General features: G+C 35.6%; 1 protein-coding gene across 8 annotated transcripts in view; it reads left to right on the top strand.

The window, feature by feature from the left end:
* Positions 1 to 20,069, top strand: part of RNF180 (ring finger protein 180) — a 79,561-nt gene that overhangs the window by 39,671 nt on the left and 19,821 nt on the right. For 7 of the 8 annotated variants that reach the window (XM_086867084.1, XM_086867088.1, XM_086867085.1 and 4 more), the window contains exons 5-6: positions 11,751 to 11,976; positions 16,518 to 16,643. In XM_086867084.1, the coding sequence (XP_086723210.1) occupies positions 11,751 to 11,976; positions 16,518 to 16,643 (352 nt within the window). Of the gene's footprint in view, positions 1 to 11,750; positions 11,977 to 12,109; positions 12,300 to 16,517; positions 16,644 to 20,069 lie in introns of those variants that run through there. The other variant, XM_086867090.1, reaches the window with a different exon arrangement.

Raw genomic sequence — 20,069 nt, 5'->3', positions numbered from 1 at the left:
AGATAAGGTTTACCAGTGCAAAGCTAAATCCTAAAGTTCAAATTCATTTTAGATGTGAGAAGATAATAATGCTTATGGTGATTTTTTTTTTTTTGGTCTAGTTTTTGAAAAATTTTAACCCTCTAACAAGAGTTTTTCCTTCATCTAAGTCAAATAATTTTTCGTGGTAACATTGTCTTTGTTGAAAGGTAAGTAGTAACTGCAAAGATTCCATTTTCTGTTGGTGTGTTGTACGAACATTTGTAGTTTCATCCTACTTTTTCAATCCAGGCAGAGAAATGTGAAATAGTACATGTTGATAGTACAGCTTGATTTTTCTGTTTCAGCATCCTTCAATTTCAAAGAAAAGCTTTACACACTCTGATGATTTTTTTTTTTTGATTTTTTTTTTCTGGGAGGGTGGATTTTCAAACTCCTTTCTGAAAGACTGTGAAATACTTCATTAGAAGAAAACTCTGCTATATTAAACTGCAGCAAAGAAAAAATACTGACATCTTCAGAGATCAATATTCAGACCCCTCAAGGCTTTTGTGGGAAGCTCGTGATAAAGGATGACACCCCAAAATTTAAAATGGCCTCACTATCTTCATAAATAGCATCTGGGGAAAATGAAGTAGGGTGCAATATCTTGCTTATACAACAGAGAAAATTTATGCCTTGCATAAAATAAAGCGGCAATGTTTCAAACACCATTCAGGGAATGTAGTTTTCTCTACATGAAATGAAGTCTTTTTAGACATGTGTATGGAATTAGTAATAATTACAGAAAGATGCATGCATACAAAATTTTTCACTTGTACTATGAAATAAAATGTAAGCAGTTTATTTATGCAATCATTTCTGCTTGGTTTATCAGACAGAAAATATAACAACAGATTGATTTAAGTATCTGGAAAGTGGATTTATTCAGGTATCAGAATAATGACCCCTTTGAATTCATCCATGTTTAGCACTTTTAGATTGTAGCATCTAACAGTTACATTTGAGGAAAATAAGCTTTTGCACAATTTGAATGACTTTGGATATGACCAAATAAAATACCAAGGAAAGAATATACTGCTTATTGCTGTGTGCTGCCAATATAGAACCATAGCATATAATACTATTTCTGATAAACTTTCTGACAAAGTATCATAAAAATTAAGTGTTGAGGAGATACAGATTAATCAAACTGAACATCTAGATACTATTTGACATTAAAAAACTATACACAATATTTGGGCTGTATTTTATTACTGTAGGTCCATCTGGATTATTTTTTTCAACAGCTCGGGATCAAATTTCAGTGTAAGTCTCCAAGGGTTGCATGAGAAGAAAAAAGAAAAGGGACTTTTTTTCCTATTGCTGCATGAGGGTGTCTCAAACACTTTTGTATTTTGGTTGTTTATTATTTTAAATTAGTATTGCAAAGTCTACCACAGATAGATTACAAACTACAGGTTTTACTGAGACAGATAATTATGTGATGAAAATGGAGATAAAGGTCTTGTTGATGGTTCTTGGAGTCTTAAGCTTAAATAAATTTTTTACTTTTAAAAATGTGATTTGCAACTTTGAGAAGATCTCCAGAAAGGCAAAACAGCTTCTGCAAGAAATCAAACAGATTTCTTGTACTTCTTGTAAGTTTGTAGTAATTGAAAATATAATGTAACTTTCCTTATATTTTTTACAGTAGAAACAGATAACTTGAGTATTTTGGCAATTTTGTTTGTTTAAATTCCAAGGGAAAACTGTATATGATTTTTTCAAGTCATCCTGAACTGTGTAAGAAGTGAATTAAAATATTCAATTCTGATGAAGCTAGAATTATTCCATTGTCATCTTAGTAGGTATAAAAAATTAGGCAACAATGATGCAATCTGATTACCTTTGCCTAAGTTTCTCACATACATTTTTTGAAACCCTTTGCTTGTCTTTATTTTTCTTCAGAGCAATTGAATGCTATACTCTAAACACTCTTTAGTGATGAAATTTAAGTAATCAATATTTAAATTTATTTCAAAAAACTTAGTCAACAGGCTTTAAATAGGTGGCCTGATTATTCTAAGGAAGATGATCACCCAGTTGCTCCAGCCAGATAAGGAAACTTTTAAAAACTGGGACAGTCCTTTAATTGTATAAATATAGCTTTAGGTTTCTAATTTTAGGGTAACTTACTTTAAAGCAATTCATCTCACTAGGTGAATCTTACACTTAATGTGATATCTCACAAACTGTATCTCAGTTGTGGAAACAGAGGATACTTGTGGATTCATAACTCTTGATTTTAGGGTGAATAGTGAGCTTAATCTAAGGCACACAGTGGTCACCCACCCCAGAAAGAAGGATGTCACATTCCAGATGACCAAAAGAAGGGTCAGAGTTGATCGTACCATAATGCACATCCTGGTGAATAAAGATAAAGCAGAGTTAGTTTATCTGGGTTAAACACCTCATTTGTATGAATGCTAACTAAATTTTCTTCTATCTGATGACTAAAAGGCAAGAATTTTGTGACTTCTATCCCAGCCTGTGTTGGAAACATGTTACTATTGTATTAATAAAATTTCAGTGATCATGTAACCACCACAGCTGATGACTGAAAGGATGGTCATGGCTACATAATAATACTGAGCAATTTGTTTAAAAAACATTTGAAGACATTTTTGAAAAAAACCTGTTCTGAGAGTTCAATTCAGTAAACTCATTTTTTTTGTCCCAAATGGTAAGAAGTCTTCTGTAACTGTATCTAAAAACTCTGTGTAACTCTCATCAAGTTGATCTTTTGCTACTTGCTAGCAGAAAAATCTTCATAGTTACTGTAGAATTTATGAGCAGAGAGAACTTTACCTTGGAGCAGGCAAATGCCAGAAGCAGTGAGACTGGTAGGAAATTAAAAATCTATACATTTATCTTACTATTTTGGAAAGCAGTGTTTCACAAATGGAGTGGCATCAAGTTATAAACAGTTTATAAATGCTGTTCTGAACAGGAGCAAACTTCCACATCTGACCAACAGTCTTCCATGTTGCCTACTCCACTTTCTGCTGTATAGTGCTGGGGAAGAGACCTTTGTGAATGATTTGAGTCAGTATTCTTCAGTAAGTGTCTGTTGTATGCTGTTACCTCAGATTGTGTCATGTATCACTGTAATTTCCCTTAAATTCATACTGAATGACAAGAAGCATTTCAGATGCATTCTTTCCTGTATTACACTTAAGCAAAGCTGCTAAAATGTAGCAGCACTGTTCAAGATATTCTTTTACAGACATTTTGTTATGAGCATTTTCCCTAAAAGTAATAGTGTATACTTTCACATAAATCCTAGAAAAATATTGAAAAAATAAGCATTTATCTGTTATTTCAGTGCTGCAAATATTTTTGCTAAAATTTAAAAAATAGCTGGTTTTGCAGGTATAAAATTAATATTAAAGCCAAAATATTTAATTGAGTCTTCATTTCAGTGTGTCTGTAAATTGACAGGACTAATCTTTTCACCAGGAACCAGAACAGCAAGTTTGTTCTAGAGAGGAGTTGCACTCTCACTGTGTAGAGATGGGAGACTTAAGGTATAGATAGCAACTGTTTTGCTCTAACTAGCAAAAAAACCCAATTAGTTTACTTCTTTAGCACTCTAATTTGACTTTCTGGTTCCAATATGAGCAGAAAGTTTAGCGCTTGTGATAGTGCCAATTCTGTATTGTTTCAGCTTCCAAAATGCAAAGGAGAAATGTAATACTGAAAGGGGGAAAATAATCTCATTTTCTTTTCTAGAACTTCTGTAAAAAGAGAAAATAAGTTGTTAAAAAGCACATTTTCTCTGCATGGAATTTACACCAGAAGGGCCAGCGGGTCCTTTTATCTATCATTGAGGCATCATATCAAGGCTCTGTGAGAAGTTTCTGCAGGCCTCTAGGAATGCATTTTCCTTCTGTTTGAAATAATGGTTACAATAAAGATGAATAATTGTTAATATTTGCTTTATTCTTAAATTTAGTGACACAAATATCTGTGTCTGGATGTTTATTTTTGGTGGAAAGCTTCATCTGACACTTAACTATAATGCTGGCATTTGTCTTCTTACATGCCTGTATAAACTATGTATGTATTTTATGAAATACAAAATGAAAACAAAGATAAACTTGTAGCCTGGAACTAATTTCTTATGCACTAGTTAAAGGTGGTTGTAAATACTAAAGTGTTTAGATGATTGCAGTGCAAGAACTTTAAGTAATATTTATTCCAGTTGCCTGTTCCTCAATTCTTCTTCATAATTGAATTATTTTAATAATAATACTAATACTACTTATAATAAATAATAATAATAAGGAATAAAACCTTATGATAAGTCTATAAAGTAGTTGCAGGGATCTTCAAGATATTATCATAAAGGCCATTCATGTTCATTCATTTACAGATGTTCCTTAAATATGATTTTTCTAAGAGAAATTTCCAAAAGGATAATAATACATAGAGATGCCAGTTTAGATGCATATTTCCAAAGCCTAAAGGCTTGTACTCCATAGAAGAAACGGCAAAAATTAACTAAATTACATTAAAAAAAAAAGGCTTAAATAATCTCAAATCTATCATAATAAGGAACTGAAGTATATTATATAAGACTCTTGGAAAGAAAGGGGATAAGTGCATAATACCCTTAGCATAAGAAACATTCAGTTTTGTGTGGCCTGTTTCAATTTGATTAAAACAATATAAATCAGCAATAAATAAAAATAGTCATTCTTTTTCTGAGAGGTATGGACAGGAATAAAAAGAAAATATACTAGATAATTCTCTTCCCCTTTGTTTGTTTTTTTCTGGTTTTTTTTTCCCACTTCTTCAACAAAATAAGCCTTTACCTCCTGAAAAAGTAAAAACCTTTAATTGAGACATATTGGTTAACTTGCTGCCTCAGGCATTTTATATTTTTTTCTTTCTTAAGGTACTCTAGTTTGTATGTCCTATCAGTAATTGCCTTAAAAGCCTTGGTTTATAATACACTTAATCACACAAGATCATAGCATGCTTTGGGTTGGAAGGAGATCTACTTTTTTTGTAGATTGTTTGGAAGGAAAACAGGGATGCCACTTATTAGCCTGGGTCACTCAGAACTCCATCCAACCTGTATTTGTCTTTGATAAACAATTCCAATGCCTAAGTCAACTTCTAAATGAGGCTGAATAAAAAAACCAACCAAGCAACCAGTAGTACCCAAACCACCTTTACCCCATCATAAAAAAAAACTACAACAAAAATACAACCAAAATAAACACCCAAATAAACAAATACCACTGTTAGTTTCTTAGCTCTAGAAAAAAATTTCTCTAGAAAAATAATGAAAAAAATGTCTTTCAGTTGTTTCCCCTAGAACAATTTATCAATTCCAAATGCAGCAGAGAGGGTCTAAAAAAGCCAGCACTGCCCAAGAAGACTGTCCCGTGGGACACTGGGAAGAGCATTCCCAGAAGGTCATGGAAGGTGATCCTGCCCTTGTACTGAGCCCTGGTGAGGTGTCACCTGGAGTGCTGTGTCCAGTTGCTACTCAGGACAGAAGAGACATGGAGCTGCTGGGGTGAATCCACTAGAGGGTTACAAAGACGATTAAAGAGCTGGAGCATCCTTTTTACTGAGAAAGGCTGGGGAGCTGGACCTATTCAGCCTCAAAAAGAGATGACTGAGGGGGATCCTTATCAATGTACACAGGTGTCTGACAGGAGGGTGTCAATAGGATTGATCCAAGCCAAGCTCTTCTCAGAGCTTCTGAGTAGTGAGACAAGAAGCAATGAGCAGGAACTGATGCCCAGTAAGTTCCACCTGAACATGAGGAAGAACTTCATCACTGTGCCGGGGAGCAAGCATTGGAACAAGTTGTCTGGAGAGGTTTTGAATCTCCCTCACTGGAGATACTCAAGAGCTGTCTGGACACAATCCTGCACCATGTGCTCTGGGATGACACTGCTGGAGTAGGGAGGTTGATTGAAATGAACCACTGTGGTCCTTCGCAGCCTGACTCATCCTGTGCTTCTGTGATTCTGAGCAGAGGACGTGGTAATAGGTGACTCCACAGACCTCAGCTCTGAAGCTTTTGGCTTGCCTTTGAGTTTTTCTGGAATGTTGTATGGGGAGAAACTTAGAGTGCAGGGAGTTTAGACTCAATTATTGATTTTTTAAGATGCTAAAGCCATGGACATTAATCTCTCTACCCTATGATGATTTTTGTGTTTCAAGCTTTTGCCATACACCTGAAAATATGTCCTTTTGTATTCATTACATCAGTCAGCTGTAATAAAGTGTTCAAAGGCGTATAAACCCTGGCATACCTTATGGCCTGATTTGGAAGAAATTCTGCTAGTATAGCTAGCAACATTTTTGGTAGGCTTTTTCTGCATTTTAATATTGGATTAGGTTTTTTTTCTGAGTTTACTTTTGAAATGCCATTAAAAGTCACTAATTTATTCTATAGAAAAAAGGCTAGATTAATTCTGTTTGAAGCAACAGAACATTTAAGAATTTTCTCATAACTGTGACAGTCACTTCAGCTGCTGTAGCCAATATACCTGTCAATTTTAAGAAATTTTCAGGAAACAATGCACCTCATGTAATAACCCTTGTGACAGATTTGTTTGCAATTGACTAATAGGTTCAAAAGCTGTTGTAGGACAATGTAAATCTAGTGATATTTTTGTCCAGCAACAACCAAGAAGCATTTATTTCCTTTTGTTCTGTTTTTATATAAAACAGTATCAATATTAATTATTTCTTACTTTTTCAGACCTGAGGTGTATGATTGTGATTCTGCATCATAATTGAAGACTTAAAGTCTGGTTTAGAGCTGCAAATCATTCAAGAGGCAGGTTTTTTTGCAAGATAATCATGTGAAATATGGAACTGATTTTTCCTGAGTCATCATTCCTTTCAGATGTGGACATTTTTGAGCTTACAAAGTATTCTGAATAGGTCAGTTTAAAATGAAGGGGTTAGCAACTTGGTTTTTTTCATAACATGTTGTCTTTGTCAAATGTCATATGTGCCTTATTTGGCTTTATCACTGTTCTGATTGTACTTCCAGATTTTACTCTGAACTGCCTTTTATTGATAGCATTCATACAAAATCTTATCTTGAAAGATATCTTATCTTATCTTGGTATACAACCACTAGGTCTAGGTATTTCATGTGATTGCAGGTAAATCATACATTAGATATCGTATTATTCAGTTGTGCATGTGTTCTTTCTGACTGTGAAACTGAATCAAATACTTTCTTGTAGCCCAGTAGCAGTGACCTCTCACAAGCTCCGATATCCATATCTTCTATCTTCATGCCCGTTCCCAACCACTGCTGTATTAGACTCCTTGTTACTTAACATGCTTTATAGGCTTCTCAAGCAGAAGTTGATTCACTATTCCTCTCTTTCCTTTTGTTAATATCCTTCAGATGTCCAACCAGTGAAATATTAGGGGTTACTGTCAAAGCTGTATTAGCAGTTCCAAATCAACATGGGAAGATGAAAGGCTCTTACCTTTCCTTCATTTCTTAGGAGTAATAGTTTTGCTTTCAAGCCTTTCTGCTATTATTTAGCAATCTTTCATTGTCCTTGATGTTTACATGTCCTTTCTCAATTTTGTTCCTAGTACAATCCAGAAAGAAAAACAATCTGGTTTATGCTTGAAGAGTTTTCATACACTAAAGCCCTGACTCTAGTAATATATACAGGCACCACTTAATTGCAAACCAAGAAAATAAGTACTGTTTAAATTATTGTGCATTAGGTTCTTGCACAAGGAAGTTGCTCTGGTTTTGGCTTTGCAATACTGAATAATGCCATGTGTCAACATAGGTCTTTTGAAAAGGGGCACAAAGCTGTAGAAAAGATGTCTCTACCACTAAGAAAATTTCTCCTACTAGATCTTGTTTGCACTTTGGAATAATTTTCATCTTTCTAATTGCAATTGGTTCTGAGATACCTCTGTCTGTGAATCTTACCATGCTTACAAACCTGTCTCAGACCCAACCATTACCCCTGAGTCCTCATCAGTTTTGCCTCTAGCTCTCTTAATTACTTAATTGCAGTCAGCTCTTCTGGACACATGGTGTATTTTCTTTCCAAACAATGCTCATCAAAACCAGTTAGCAAAAGCTTTCTGTTCTCTTAGATTTTAATTATGATTTTAACATTACATAGGATCATAAAGTCATTTAGGTTGGAAAAGACCTTTAAGATCATCAAGTGTGATCACTAACCCAGCACTGCCAAGCCCACATGGCAGGGTTAGAGGGAATGTTACTTTCACATTGTATTAGTGTTTTCTGATTTCTGCTGAAGGCACCAGTCATGTAATTACCTGAAATTACTTTCCTCACTTTTTCTACCAAATTGTTTCTACTTTTTTCCAAATAAATGGTATTATGAAGCTTCATTCTAAAATTGCTTAGCTGTAATCAATTCTGTTACCCTTTGCCATTCTGTTCTGGCATGGGTTTTCTCTGCTGAGTGTAGAGACAGTCTGAGTTAAACAGTTTTACTGATAGTTGTAATAGTCCAGTATTTAATGTTGTTTTAAGAGCCTTTCCTATAGCATGGAGCTGGAAGTAATGGTCCCAAGCTGTTCCTGTCTGTGACTAGCTTCTGTGGATGTTAGTCCAGACAGACCTATGCTTCCTACTTATGAGTACAGCCTAGTTTCCTGTGTAGTAAATTTCTATGTACAGCAAAGTTTTCTGCAGCCCCGTCAAGTGAAGAAAATCAAACTGGAGTAGTAAGTTCTAAGGTAAGAGAACTCACAGTTACTGACATTCATGGTTGTGCAAGAGCTTGCATTTTGACACAGTGATAAACCAAAACTATCTCTATGCATTCTTGGCACAGCAGCTCAGAATTTACAAGCCCTCTTACCACATATTATCCTGGAAAGTGCAATGCAAAGGCTAAGGTAGAATGACAGGACAAGTGTTTGTCCAGAACTGGTGCATCCTGGCTAAATATTTCTGTTCTGTATTTTTAATGCAATCCACAGTACCCATACTGTTCAGAACTCTTATTCACTATTTGCAGAGTTCGGTATCTCTGATAGAGAGAGATACTCTTTGGGAGTAATGACAGACACAGTGATTCAAACCAGTATAAGCCATAAATATAATCTTCTCTGAAACATCTAGAGATTCCCATATCTACAGTAACCACAATATTAACGATTGTCATTAACTTTTGGTATCTGTGTCAGGCAGTCTGTCATGGCCTATGAGTGTCAGAAGTGGCCTCTGTAATACAGAGTGTGGTGGATTGAACCTGGATGGATACCAGGCACCCACCAAAGCTTCTCTATCACTTCCCATTGCAGCTGTACATGGGAGGCAAGGACTGGGAGTTTAGAGTAAGGGGCATGAGGGAAGAGTTTTGACACTCAGTGGTGTCTTGATATGCTTCCGTCTTGTTTTTTCCTGGTGGATCTCTTGGTTATTGGACTATATTGGGTTCTGTGAGCAGTGAAAGAGAAAACCAAAAACAGAAACAAACAAGATGGATAGAAGAGGTAGAGCATAGTAAATTTCTTCTGAGTGTCTCCCATAAAGATGAAAATATTGGTTTCTTCTTTAAGCTAATATCCTCATTCCAATTGGAATAGCAGCAGAATAGCATTCCTATCAGCAGTAGCCAAGAGGGGTCATGGCTAAGACCTAGGAGGATTCTTCTATTCCATCTCATGTTATTGCTGGGGTCAGGGGAAGGGAGTCTATTCCAAAGAGAAGGGTTTCCTTCCAGTTGGGTAAGCGAGGTCCAGGTTCTGAGCCAGAGGGAGCAGTTGGATAACATCGGTTCCAAGCTGGAGGGGCCAGTCAGGTGGCACTGGTTCTGAGCCAGAGGGAGTAGTGGGACATTTATCTCTTGTCAGAGTCTGCCACTATCTTTTGCCACAGGGAGCAGTAACGGGTTTTTTCTTATACTCTCTGCCTTTAGTATTGTTGCTGTTACTGGTCATTTTCTTATCTCAGTGCCATTCCCAGTAAATTGTTCTTATCTCAACCTGTGATCTTTACCTTTCATGCCTCCAATACTCCTCCAGCCTTCCGAAGAGGGGAGGGGTAGCAAGTGAGTGGTACATGATTTGGAGATTCTCAGGGAGCATTAAATTGAGGAGTACGATTCCTAAATCACGGCAGCCAAAAACGCGGAGTGCCATTAATACCAGATCTTCAGTTTACTTGTGAGAGTTCAGTCATTTTACAAGAGCAAAGCAGGAGCATGACAATACACACAAGTTGTTACATTCATATGGGATGAGCACCATTTGGGAAGTCCAACTATGTCTTCCTGAAAATATAGCAGTACAAGGAAATTTGAAGCACATGTGCTGACAAAAGCAAGAAGTTACCAAAGATAGTAGGAGTTCCTAGACTTTCTGCCCTAAGGTTTATATTGTGCTTTGTAGTAATAATTACAACTTTGTAGTAACAAAGTTGCAGCTCATTCTTGCTGGAACATGCCCTTCGCAAATTACTTTTCAAAGGCAGAACAATCCACAGTTTATTTTTAGAGATTTTTATTTTGCATTGACTTTCTTGATAAAGTAAAGGTATTTTCACACCTGAAGGATGGGATGCCATCCAGAGGAGTGTGAACAAGCTCAAAAAGTGGGTGTACAGGAATCTCATGAGTGTTTAATAAGACTAAGTGAAATGTACTAGATCTGGCTAGAGCAAGTGCTGTATGAGGGTTGAGGCATGAAAGGATCAAGAGAGCCCTTCCCAGAGGGGCTTGGGGGTGCTGGTGGGTGAGAGGCTGGACATGACCCAGCCATGGGCACTCCCAGCCCAGAGAGCCAAACGTGTCCTGGGCTGCATCCAGAGCAGCGTGGGCAGCAGGGCCAGGGAGGGGATTCTGCCCCTCTGCTCTGCTCTGCTGAGACCCCACCTGCAGGGCTGCATCAGCTCTGGGGTCCCTGCACAGGAAGGACATGGACCTGCTGGAGCAGGTTGAGATGAGGGCTAGAAAAATAATCAGAGGGATGGAGCACCTCTCTTATGAAGAAAGACTGAGTATTTTGTTTGTTCAAAGTGTTCTTGTTGAGTATTTTGTTGGGAAAGAGAAGGCTTAAGGGTGACGTAATTGTCGCCTTTCAGTACCTGAAGGGAGCCTACAAGAAAGATGGAGAGACTATTTACAAGGGCATGTAGTGATAGAACAGGGGGGGATGACTTCAGACTGCAATAGGGTACATTTAGATCTCATATTAGGTAAAAATTCTTTACTGTGAGGGTGGTGAGGCACTGGAACAGGTTACCCAGAGAAGTTGTGCATGCACTACTATTGGAAATGCTCAAGGCCAGGTTGGATGGAGCTCTGATCAGCCTGGTCTAGTGAAAGGTGTCCTGCACATGGCAGGAGGATAGGAACTAGTTTATCTTTAAGGTCCCATTCAAGCCACACCATTTATGTTTCTATGATTTTTGCAATGCAGATAAATAGAGATTGTTAAAATTCATTTTAAAAGAAGAAAACCGATCATAATACAGTTTTAGACAGCCTTTTTGGTTTTATTACTTCCTTCTTTTGCTGTCTTGTGATTTTTTTGTCTTTTCCACAGAAGACTTTTTCTGACATTCCTGTTTTATGTTTTATCATCTTATTAAAAGTAACTGGTATTAAATTTAAGAATATCACCTGTGTGTACTATCTTCTTAAGCATTACTGAAAATGACCTTCCAGACAATTAGTTTATCAAAAATAGTTATTAGCTGAATGTGAAAATATGTTCTCTTTTTCTTCTTGCAGCCTGAAAATGATAACCTGCATACAGATGATGAGCATGAACTCAGACGAGATAAAGAAAGCTATCTCTGTGCTGTGTGTCTGGATGTTTATTTCAATCCTTACATGTGCTATCCATGCCACCATATCTTTTGTGAACCTTGCTTAAGGATGCTTGCCAAAGACAATCCAGCCAGCACTCCATGTCCACTATGTCGTACTACAATTGCCACAGTCTTTTTCCAAAGAGGTATAAAAATGAAAGTTTTTTACCCATAGTAAAAAAAAAGTACCCATATTTGCACTTTACCTTCCTCTATTCTGTATTGTTCAGAGCAAATTTTGGTAATGTTAATCCACTGTGAGATTTTCTTTCCATTTAGCTCCTCCTAAGAACATTCCATGCGGGTTCTCTTCAACGTCAAGAAGCTATTCTGGACATGTACTTATAAACTTTATTTTAGAAGTGAGATTCTGGTAGTTTTCTCTTCTGGTAGAATTCTGGTAGATTTATTTTGTTTCTTCTTCCTGAATAATAACAAGCTTTAAACATAATAAACATTTTTCAAGCTATTCCACTGGAAAAGTGTTTTTAAAATTGCTCATTTAATGGCACATAAAAAAAAGTGCTCTTTTCATTTATGACATTGAATTTGGACACAAGTGAAAATAAAGGCTGGCAGAACCCTTGTTAATCTTCTCAAATTCTCCCATCCTAGCCTCTTATACCCTCATCTCCTGTGTTCCTTTCTCTTAACAGTAGGAAAATATGGTGGCTAGGGGGTGTTTGGTGTCAGATTGGGTATAGAAATAGAGAAGGGTTAAGTAGTCCTGCAGATAGAATATCTGGAACAGCATGAGTCATTCTTTTATGTCCAAAACTTATATGGTAGATTCAAGTACCATTGATAAAATTGCACTATGGTATCAGGAGTTAGGTTATTTACAGCACTTAAAACTGTGTATAGACAGATCACAAAGTAATGGAAATGATTCAGCCATGCAGGAGTGTTTGTTTCATTTTAGATGCTACTGAGATCTTGCAGAGATCCTCTTTAAGCTGTTGAGAATGCTGTGATGATGAGAGGTTAGGGATGCAGACTGAAGTATGATTTCACATTGATCAGCAGAGCTGCCCACCTTCTGTTTCTGGTTGTGCACAGACTCTGCCTTTGTACAGGCATAACTTTGTATGATTTGATGGCAGGTCAGTTTGAGGAACTGACTGGAATAAATAAGAACTCATTTGGGTGGGAAGGAGGCATTCTTCAGATGAACCTGTTGCCCCAAGATGATTCACTGAGCAGCTGCTGGTTATCCAGACTGGCTATCCCTGCACTGACTGTACTGCAGCAGAGAAAATGGATGGAAAGCTGCAGCCTGAGCACTCTCAACCCCCTGCCTGTCTGGTGTATAGAGATTTCAAGCTGTTCTCACTTCATTTCCCTAATGTTTGATGCTCCCTTCAATTTGATGTACAGATGAAGTGTGTTTCACTGATAGAGAGTTAGGTTTTTCTACAGCTATTTAAATTTTAAAAAAGCAATTTAGCAGATTTGCTGCAGAAAATTACTACCGGGAGAGCACAAAAGGAGAATAAATGTGCTTTCTAAAATGTATTTGTAAAACTTTTCAACATGTTACAGTTATCTAAGTGAAATATTACCAGGATTATTTGTAGCCTTTAAGTACTTAACGTATAATGTGTAAAAATGCCAGGTGGGAGGGAATGAAGAAGAAGGAGCCAGATTTTCCTCAGTGCCAGCACAAGAGGCATCTGGCACAAAATGAAATACATGAGATCTCATCTGAACACAAGAAAGCACTTTTTTTCATGTGAGGGTATCAAACAGGCTGGTCAGAGAGGCTGTGGAATACCCATCAAACCCATCTGGACATGGTTCTGGCTACCTGTGTAGCTGACCCTGCTTGAGCAGGTTGCACTAACTGTTCTCAAGGCATTCCATTCAGCCTTACCCACCCTGCTAAAATATTAAATAGGTATGTAGCTTTTTTGAGGGCAAATATTTATGTGGCTAAGGAGGAAATATGGTGTCATAGATATGTGAGTCTACTATAAATAGTGGACCATAAGAGTATATAATATGTTTTGTATTAACAACTTCAGATGAGAGAAATCTGCAGCTATTTGTATATTGCTATTCAGTATATAGCAATATGTGTTTGACTTAGCTATCTGTTTAAAAATAGGGATGCTCATTTAGCTTTGTTTTGTTATATATTAAAAAAATAATTTTGAAATTTTCCAGTGCATAGCATATGGAACAATTTTTAAATTAACTAAGGGGTATTGATGATGATATTGTATCCTTAGAGAAATTAGTAAAATCAATACATTAAGAAGATGGATTGCCAGAGCAATGTAAAGCATAGTTTGTTTGGGTTTTTTTTCACTCAGAAGAGTTATTAAGCCTTCTAAAAGTTACGCTGAAGTCACTGCTGCTATAGGTTTGTGCAGGCAGCAAAGCAAAGTTGCTTATAATCTTTACATACTTCTCTAATACTGCAGCTGGGATGTCTTATTTCCCTCACTAATTTATTTTGGATGCTTTCTGCAGCTTTCCATTTGCATATGTGCATATTAAGGATATATTCAGAAGTTCACTTTTTAGCTTGTACAGTTTTCCAGACTGAACATAACTGCAACAGAAGGATGCATGTAATGTGTAAAAAAAAAAAAAAAAAATATTATTTATCAATTATGGAGAAGAATGGTATTTTGAGAGCTACAAAGCCATATTTGACTCACAAGGGTAATTCCTCTGGCCAGTTGCCTTGATCAGCTGAGCTTTGTTTACAGGATCCCTTAAACATGAGTTCCAGTCCATACAGATTGCTCTGATGGTATTTACTATCATTCCCATCTTTCTTAAAGGCTTTCTTTGAAGCCCTTCTCCCATCAGAATAAATTCACATGGGATCAGATGATAGCATGCCCAGGATACAGCTAAGAAAACAGCTCTGGAGCTGATTCCACCAAGCAACTTTCTAAGTTACCAAGTATCTTTTAAATGTTTCATTTACCAGGGAAGAGCAATCTTCTACACTTCCATTCTTATGAAGTTTAATTTATTTTTTTTTGCAAGAAGGGCCAGATCTGACATACATGTGCAATAAATCCACCACTTTGGAAAAATGCAGATTGAGAGTAGCAGTTGTGCAAAGGAGGTCCAGGCATGGACATGGCAGGGAAACAGGGTCATGTAAGTACAGGACAGGTGACCTGACCAGCCTGAGGGGCTCTTTCATTGAAAGCCTAGCCAAGTAGCCTTCTAGAAGCCAGTAAGGCTTGTCACAATTGCCTTTTGTGAAAAGCAGGAATTTGATGCCTCACCAGAGGTTTCAGTATTTAAATTTGAATAAAATTGAAAGAACTGTCTGTCTGTCTGTAGCAGAAATTAAAATGTTCTCTGTCTATGCTATGAGAGGCAAGCAGAGTCTCATCAGAAGTCTGGATCTGAATAGTACTTAATCCAAATATGTTCAGTAGCATATATAGCTTTTTCATAAAAATCTAAAAACACCGGTGAAAAATGTTTGTTCATTTTACATTTAGAAGAGAAAAAGGCCTTTTCACCTCTAGTGACAGCAGTATGTATGTGCAGCAGCTCTATTTCCAAATAATGAGATAGAAAATCTGAAAATTCTGTGCTCTTCATGTGTTGTCTAGCCTCATTCCACCTGCATTGTGACATGGTGAAGTAAAGGATAATTTTTTTAATCAGACCAGCATGGATTTTTTACTTCAAATCTGCTAATATCTTCATCTTACACAGAAAAAACTACTGGAAGCAAAAGAATTTTTCTTCTTTTTTGAGCCTGCTCACAAAAAAGCTTAGCTTTCTTAAATTTGCAGAGAAAAATATTTCATCATTTCATAAAATATTGGTTATTATAAAAGTATGTTCCATTACATAAAGTAATAAGCCTTCTCAAAAAAAAAACAGTGCATGTCTTTTCTTACTTCGAAGGTACAAGAAGAATTATGGTAACAGCTACTATTAATATTTACCTGAGCCATCTTGGTTTGGAGACACAACTTGTGAGGGGTTTGATGGGCAGGGGGTTGAAGTTTTTCCTGTTAAGTACTAGGTTAGCAACCCTGTTTGTTATCAGCAGATCAATTCTATGGTAGGAAAATATTGTTGTTTTTAAATTGTTTTCGATTGCATTGCTATGGATAGATTAGTTTGGCAGTTTTTGAGTTGCAATCATGCAGGTATTTCACCAAATTATACCCTGAGAAGATGCTTTCTTGAGGTTAGTACATAATGCCAACTCCTCCAATGTGTCGTGAATCATCCTACAAATGTTTTCTTAGTTCCTGTTAATCCAAAGTATTTTTAAAAATCTCAGAAATATTTCAGGCTCTTCCCCTTCCTTTGCATTACTGTTACTGAGTGGTGATATTAAACAAAAAGCAATATGAACTGAGAATTAATATCACAGTCATTTTTATGGATATAATTTTTCTTCATAGAGGTCATAGTTTTGTAAGTTAAATAGCTTGATTTCTTAAATACATAATTTTGTCAGAACTTGACATCACCTTTTCTAATATTTTTTTTTCAAAGAAACAGAATGTTTAAGACTTGCTCTTACTATATATGGAAATGCTTGGGTAAATGTGATGTTTTTAAAAAATCAGATGTTATAATCAGAAGAAGGATTACACAGTAGATATGGCATTTTTATTTTGTATAAATTTATGCAAATTATCACTTTATTTAGAGCATTGATGTATGTATTCTTTCCCCTTAATTATTGTAGATCTGAATAACTCTACCAGATCTTTTTTCCCTATGGAATATTTGAATCTAAAGGAAAATTTTCAAAAATCCAATTCTGCTAAATGGCCCCTACCAAGCTGCAAGAAAGCATTCAGAGTTCTTGAAGGTAAGATTTTTCATTTTTGTCTAAATATCATTCAGTCTCAAGTGTAATATTTGAAAATAAGACTGTAATTAATGCATGCCATTGGCAAACAGACAGATGATTCTTAAAGTAGAGAGGAGTTTAATTCTCGTGGGTGATTCATACACAATGCTCTGAATCTAAAGATAAACTGCAAACTGTAAAAAGACAATTGTGTATGTACCTTTTCATTTATTTTTGAATCTTTAATTCTGTGCACATTACCAGGATAATTGTATGAAGCTTCCTCCTTAGAAGAGTTTGTGTCTACATAGAGGAATAAAGAAAATTACTCTAGGAAAAATGTTACTAGTTCTGAGTGTGGTCAATAAAGACCTCTCAAAAAAAAAAAAAAAAAAAAAAAAAGCCAAAAAAGCCAGAATCAGTCTATTATGAGAGAAGTCAAACAAAAAGTTTTTGAATAATATAGATTATTCCATACATATTGCTTACAAAATAAAGTAATGGGTATGGGTGTTTTAGTTTCATTTTCTCTTTATTATATGAGGAAAGAAAGTCATCTTTTTGCTACTTTAACACTTAAACATTTTCATGATTAACTGATTATTGACTGAACAACATTTAAGTTAGACCTCCTAAATGCAGGATTCACTGTTTACCCATATTTCCCTGTTTTCAGTCTAACGGCCTTTCTTCACCAGGCCTCCTGTCTGTTTACTTATATAGTTATGAGTATACATTTTTCATAGTGCTGAGTCTCTTGTGCAGATATACTTTTCCTGTTTGTAACAACAGATTGCTTCTAAAAGTATGTGGAAAAAATAAAACAGAACTTCCATTTTATATTCCTTGTATAAGTCTTCCCAGGCCTTTGTAAAGGTGAAATTTTGATGAATTCTGGTACTCCAGTTATAAAATCATGTCATGTAAGGCCACAATTTGATACTGAAAATATCAAGAAATGTTCCTGGCTATCAAAAATAGCAGACTTGAGAAGTCTGAGGACTGGTGAATTATCTTTGATATTACTCAGAGAAGAAACTGTTGGCAGGATAAACTAAGATGAATATTTATTTTCTCCAATATGAGTTACTGTGATATGGTTGTTAATGCTGAGCTTATTGGTTTATTTTAATATATATTATGTATGTGACATAGTTCACATCCATAATATATATTCCTTTATGTTTTGTACTGCTATATGAATTATGCCTTTTATAAATATATTTCACAATGCTAAGTATTGTACAAAGCATAAATGATTAGAAGTAAAAGAAAGATCTGGAGAGGTCATACAGTTTCAGTATTGCTCTACCTGAAAATTTGCCATATTGTTCAGCAAAGGTAATTTTGAATGCTGGAATTATGTGTCTTCAAAGGGTAGCCTAAAAGTCCCACACTAAATGGGACCATGGTTAGATCTAGTTAATATGACACACAAACCAGAAACTTGTCTGAAACTTTGTCTTTGAATTCCTAAATAAAACGGTTACTGCCATGTTTCTCTTCTGACTTTTTATTTCAGTAAAAACTACTGCATGTTTGTGTGCTTTCAAAATGCAAATATATAGTATTTTCTTCCTGGACTGTTTATTTGGGCTTATATCTAAATTGTGCTTGGCAACACCTAAAGTTCCATATTTGGTTTTCATAATTGCATGTGTTCTCTGGCTCAGGAGGCTGCTAGGAGCTTAATAAGCATAAAATACTGAAAACAGTGGCAGCAAAAGTCTTCTGACACCGTATTAGGTTCTATTGCAAATGCAAACTCTGGTACCACTGAGATCTGAAGGGATAAAGAGGGTACTTAAATTAATTCTCTTTTAACTGAGAACCTAGTAGTCTAATAAAATGTTAGAATTTCAGAAGACAATATAAAGAATGAGAAAAGAAATAGGATGGGTACATGAGTAGAGTGACTGGAGTGAAGAGGGACATGATTACAGTGCTTAGAAAGCAATGAAATCTTGCAAATTTGAATGTGAAAATAACGACTTCTATATAAAGAGTGCACTGTCAAATACTGCAATACATTATCAAAGAAGAAATTGTCGAAGAAGAAATGTAGCCATGTTAGAAATACATGTGCTCTTTTACCTTCATATCCAGAAGGCCCAGTGTTCACTGAGAATCTAGAAGTCCTTTTCATATGATTCCAGCTTTCATTGTGACAAAACCCCTTTCACAACATCATTTTACTATCACAGATACAAAAATAGTAAACCTTAACCAGTAAATCACTCATGAGAGATGCCAGATAAAATCAGACTTCAGAACTAGACTGGGATATGAGGAGAGAAAGATGACTGTTAGGAAGTCTAGATTATTTACAAGATTTATCAGGTTAACTGATTTAGACTGTCTAATGTTTCAATGTTTCTGAACATTGAACATTTATCTAGCAGGGCTGCTAGATAAAATCAAGCACTTCCTCTTTTTCCTTATTTTTTTTCCTGAAGTGATTCACTAAGCCAAATATATTTGGTAATCTACATGTGAGTCTTCTTTCCTATAAGATTTTCTACGAGGAATGTAGAATTACCTTTAATAATACAACCAACCATAGCTTTTCAGTTCTTACACAAAAAGAAAGAAACCTCAGCACTGCAGCACTATTAGGCTTTAAGCTGATGAAAATTGCTCCAGATTAGTTTGCCCTTGTATTGCCCTGTATTTTTTTTTCCAATGAGATAATCAACAGAATTCCTATTTGTTAATGAATGTTGTGAATTCCATTCATAAACATTACTTATGGTATTGCTCTCTATATGGTGTGCTGTGTTTGGTCAAGGATAAGTTAATCATAAAATGGAAACACTATTCAAGAAGGAAAGCAATTCTTCTTTTCCCATTCAGATTTTTAATACATATAAAAGTTAACAAGCTGATTTTAAATATTTCTCTAAAATACCTTCTGTTTCATATGAGATAGACGAAGATATTATATTAGTTATTCTTTTGAGTACTGTCAACTTTAAAAAAATGTTTTTCCACAATAGAAATAGCATCTCAATTAATGGTTTCCTTAAGTAGATTTTAAAACATAAACAGTGTCATTTGAACAGGAGAGTTAAATAGCAAATACACTCAATTGGATCCTATTATCATATATTCATAATTGAATAACTTCAGTATGGCCTTTGTATGCCATTAAAGTGGAATTGCATTCTGTGCACTGTACAATCACAGGAAGTTCACCAACTAAGGGTAAGTCTCCCAGAGTAATTTTGTACACAAATATGGGTTAAAATAAATGATTAGGATAATTTAAATTGCAAATATGATACTTAATTTGACAATGATTTTGATGTAATCAAGTGCGGAAATTAAATATTACTGAGACATTTAGTACACTAAGGGCCTAAAAGTGTTATTTCAAAAGCTTTTGCATAAGTCTGAGATAGAAATATATTGAAGAGATAGAGGATAAAGTAGTCAGGATAATAA

Source organism: Cyanistes caeruleus, chromosome Z (genome assembly GCF_971803275.1).
Source record: "Cyanistes caeruleus chromosome Z, bCyaCae1.hap1.1, whole genome shotgun sequence".
Classification (NCBI taxonomy): domain Eukaryota; kingdom Metazoa; phylum Chordata; class Aves; order Passeriformes; family Paridae; genus Cyanistes; species Cyanistes caeruleus.
Note: the sequence above shows the minus strand (reverse complement) of the source record. Positions and strands in the feature narration are given on the sequence as shown.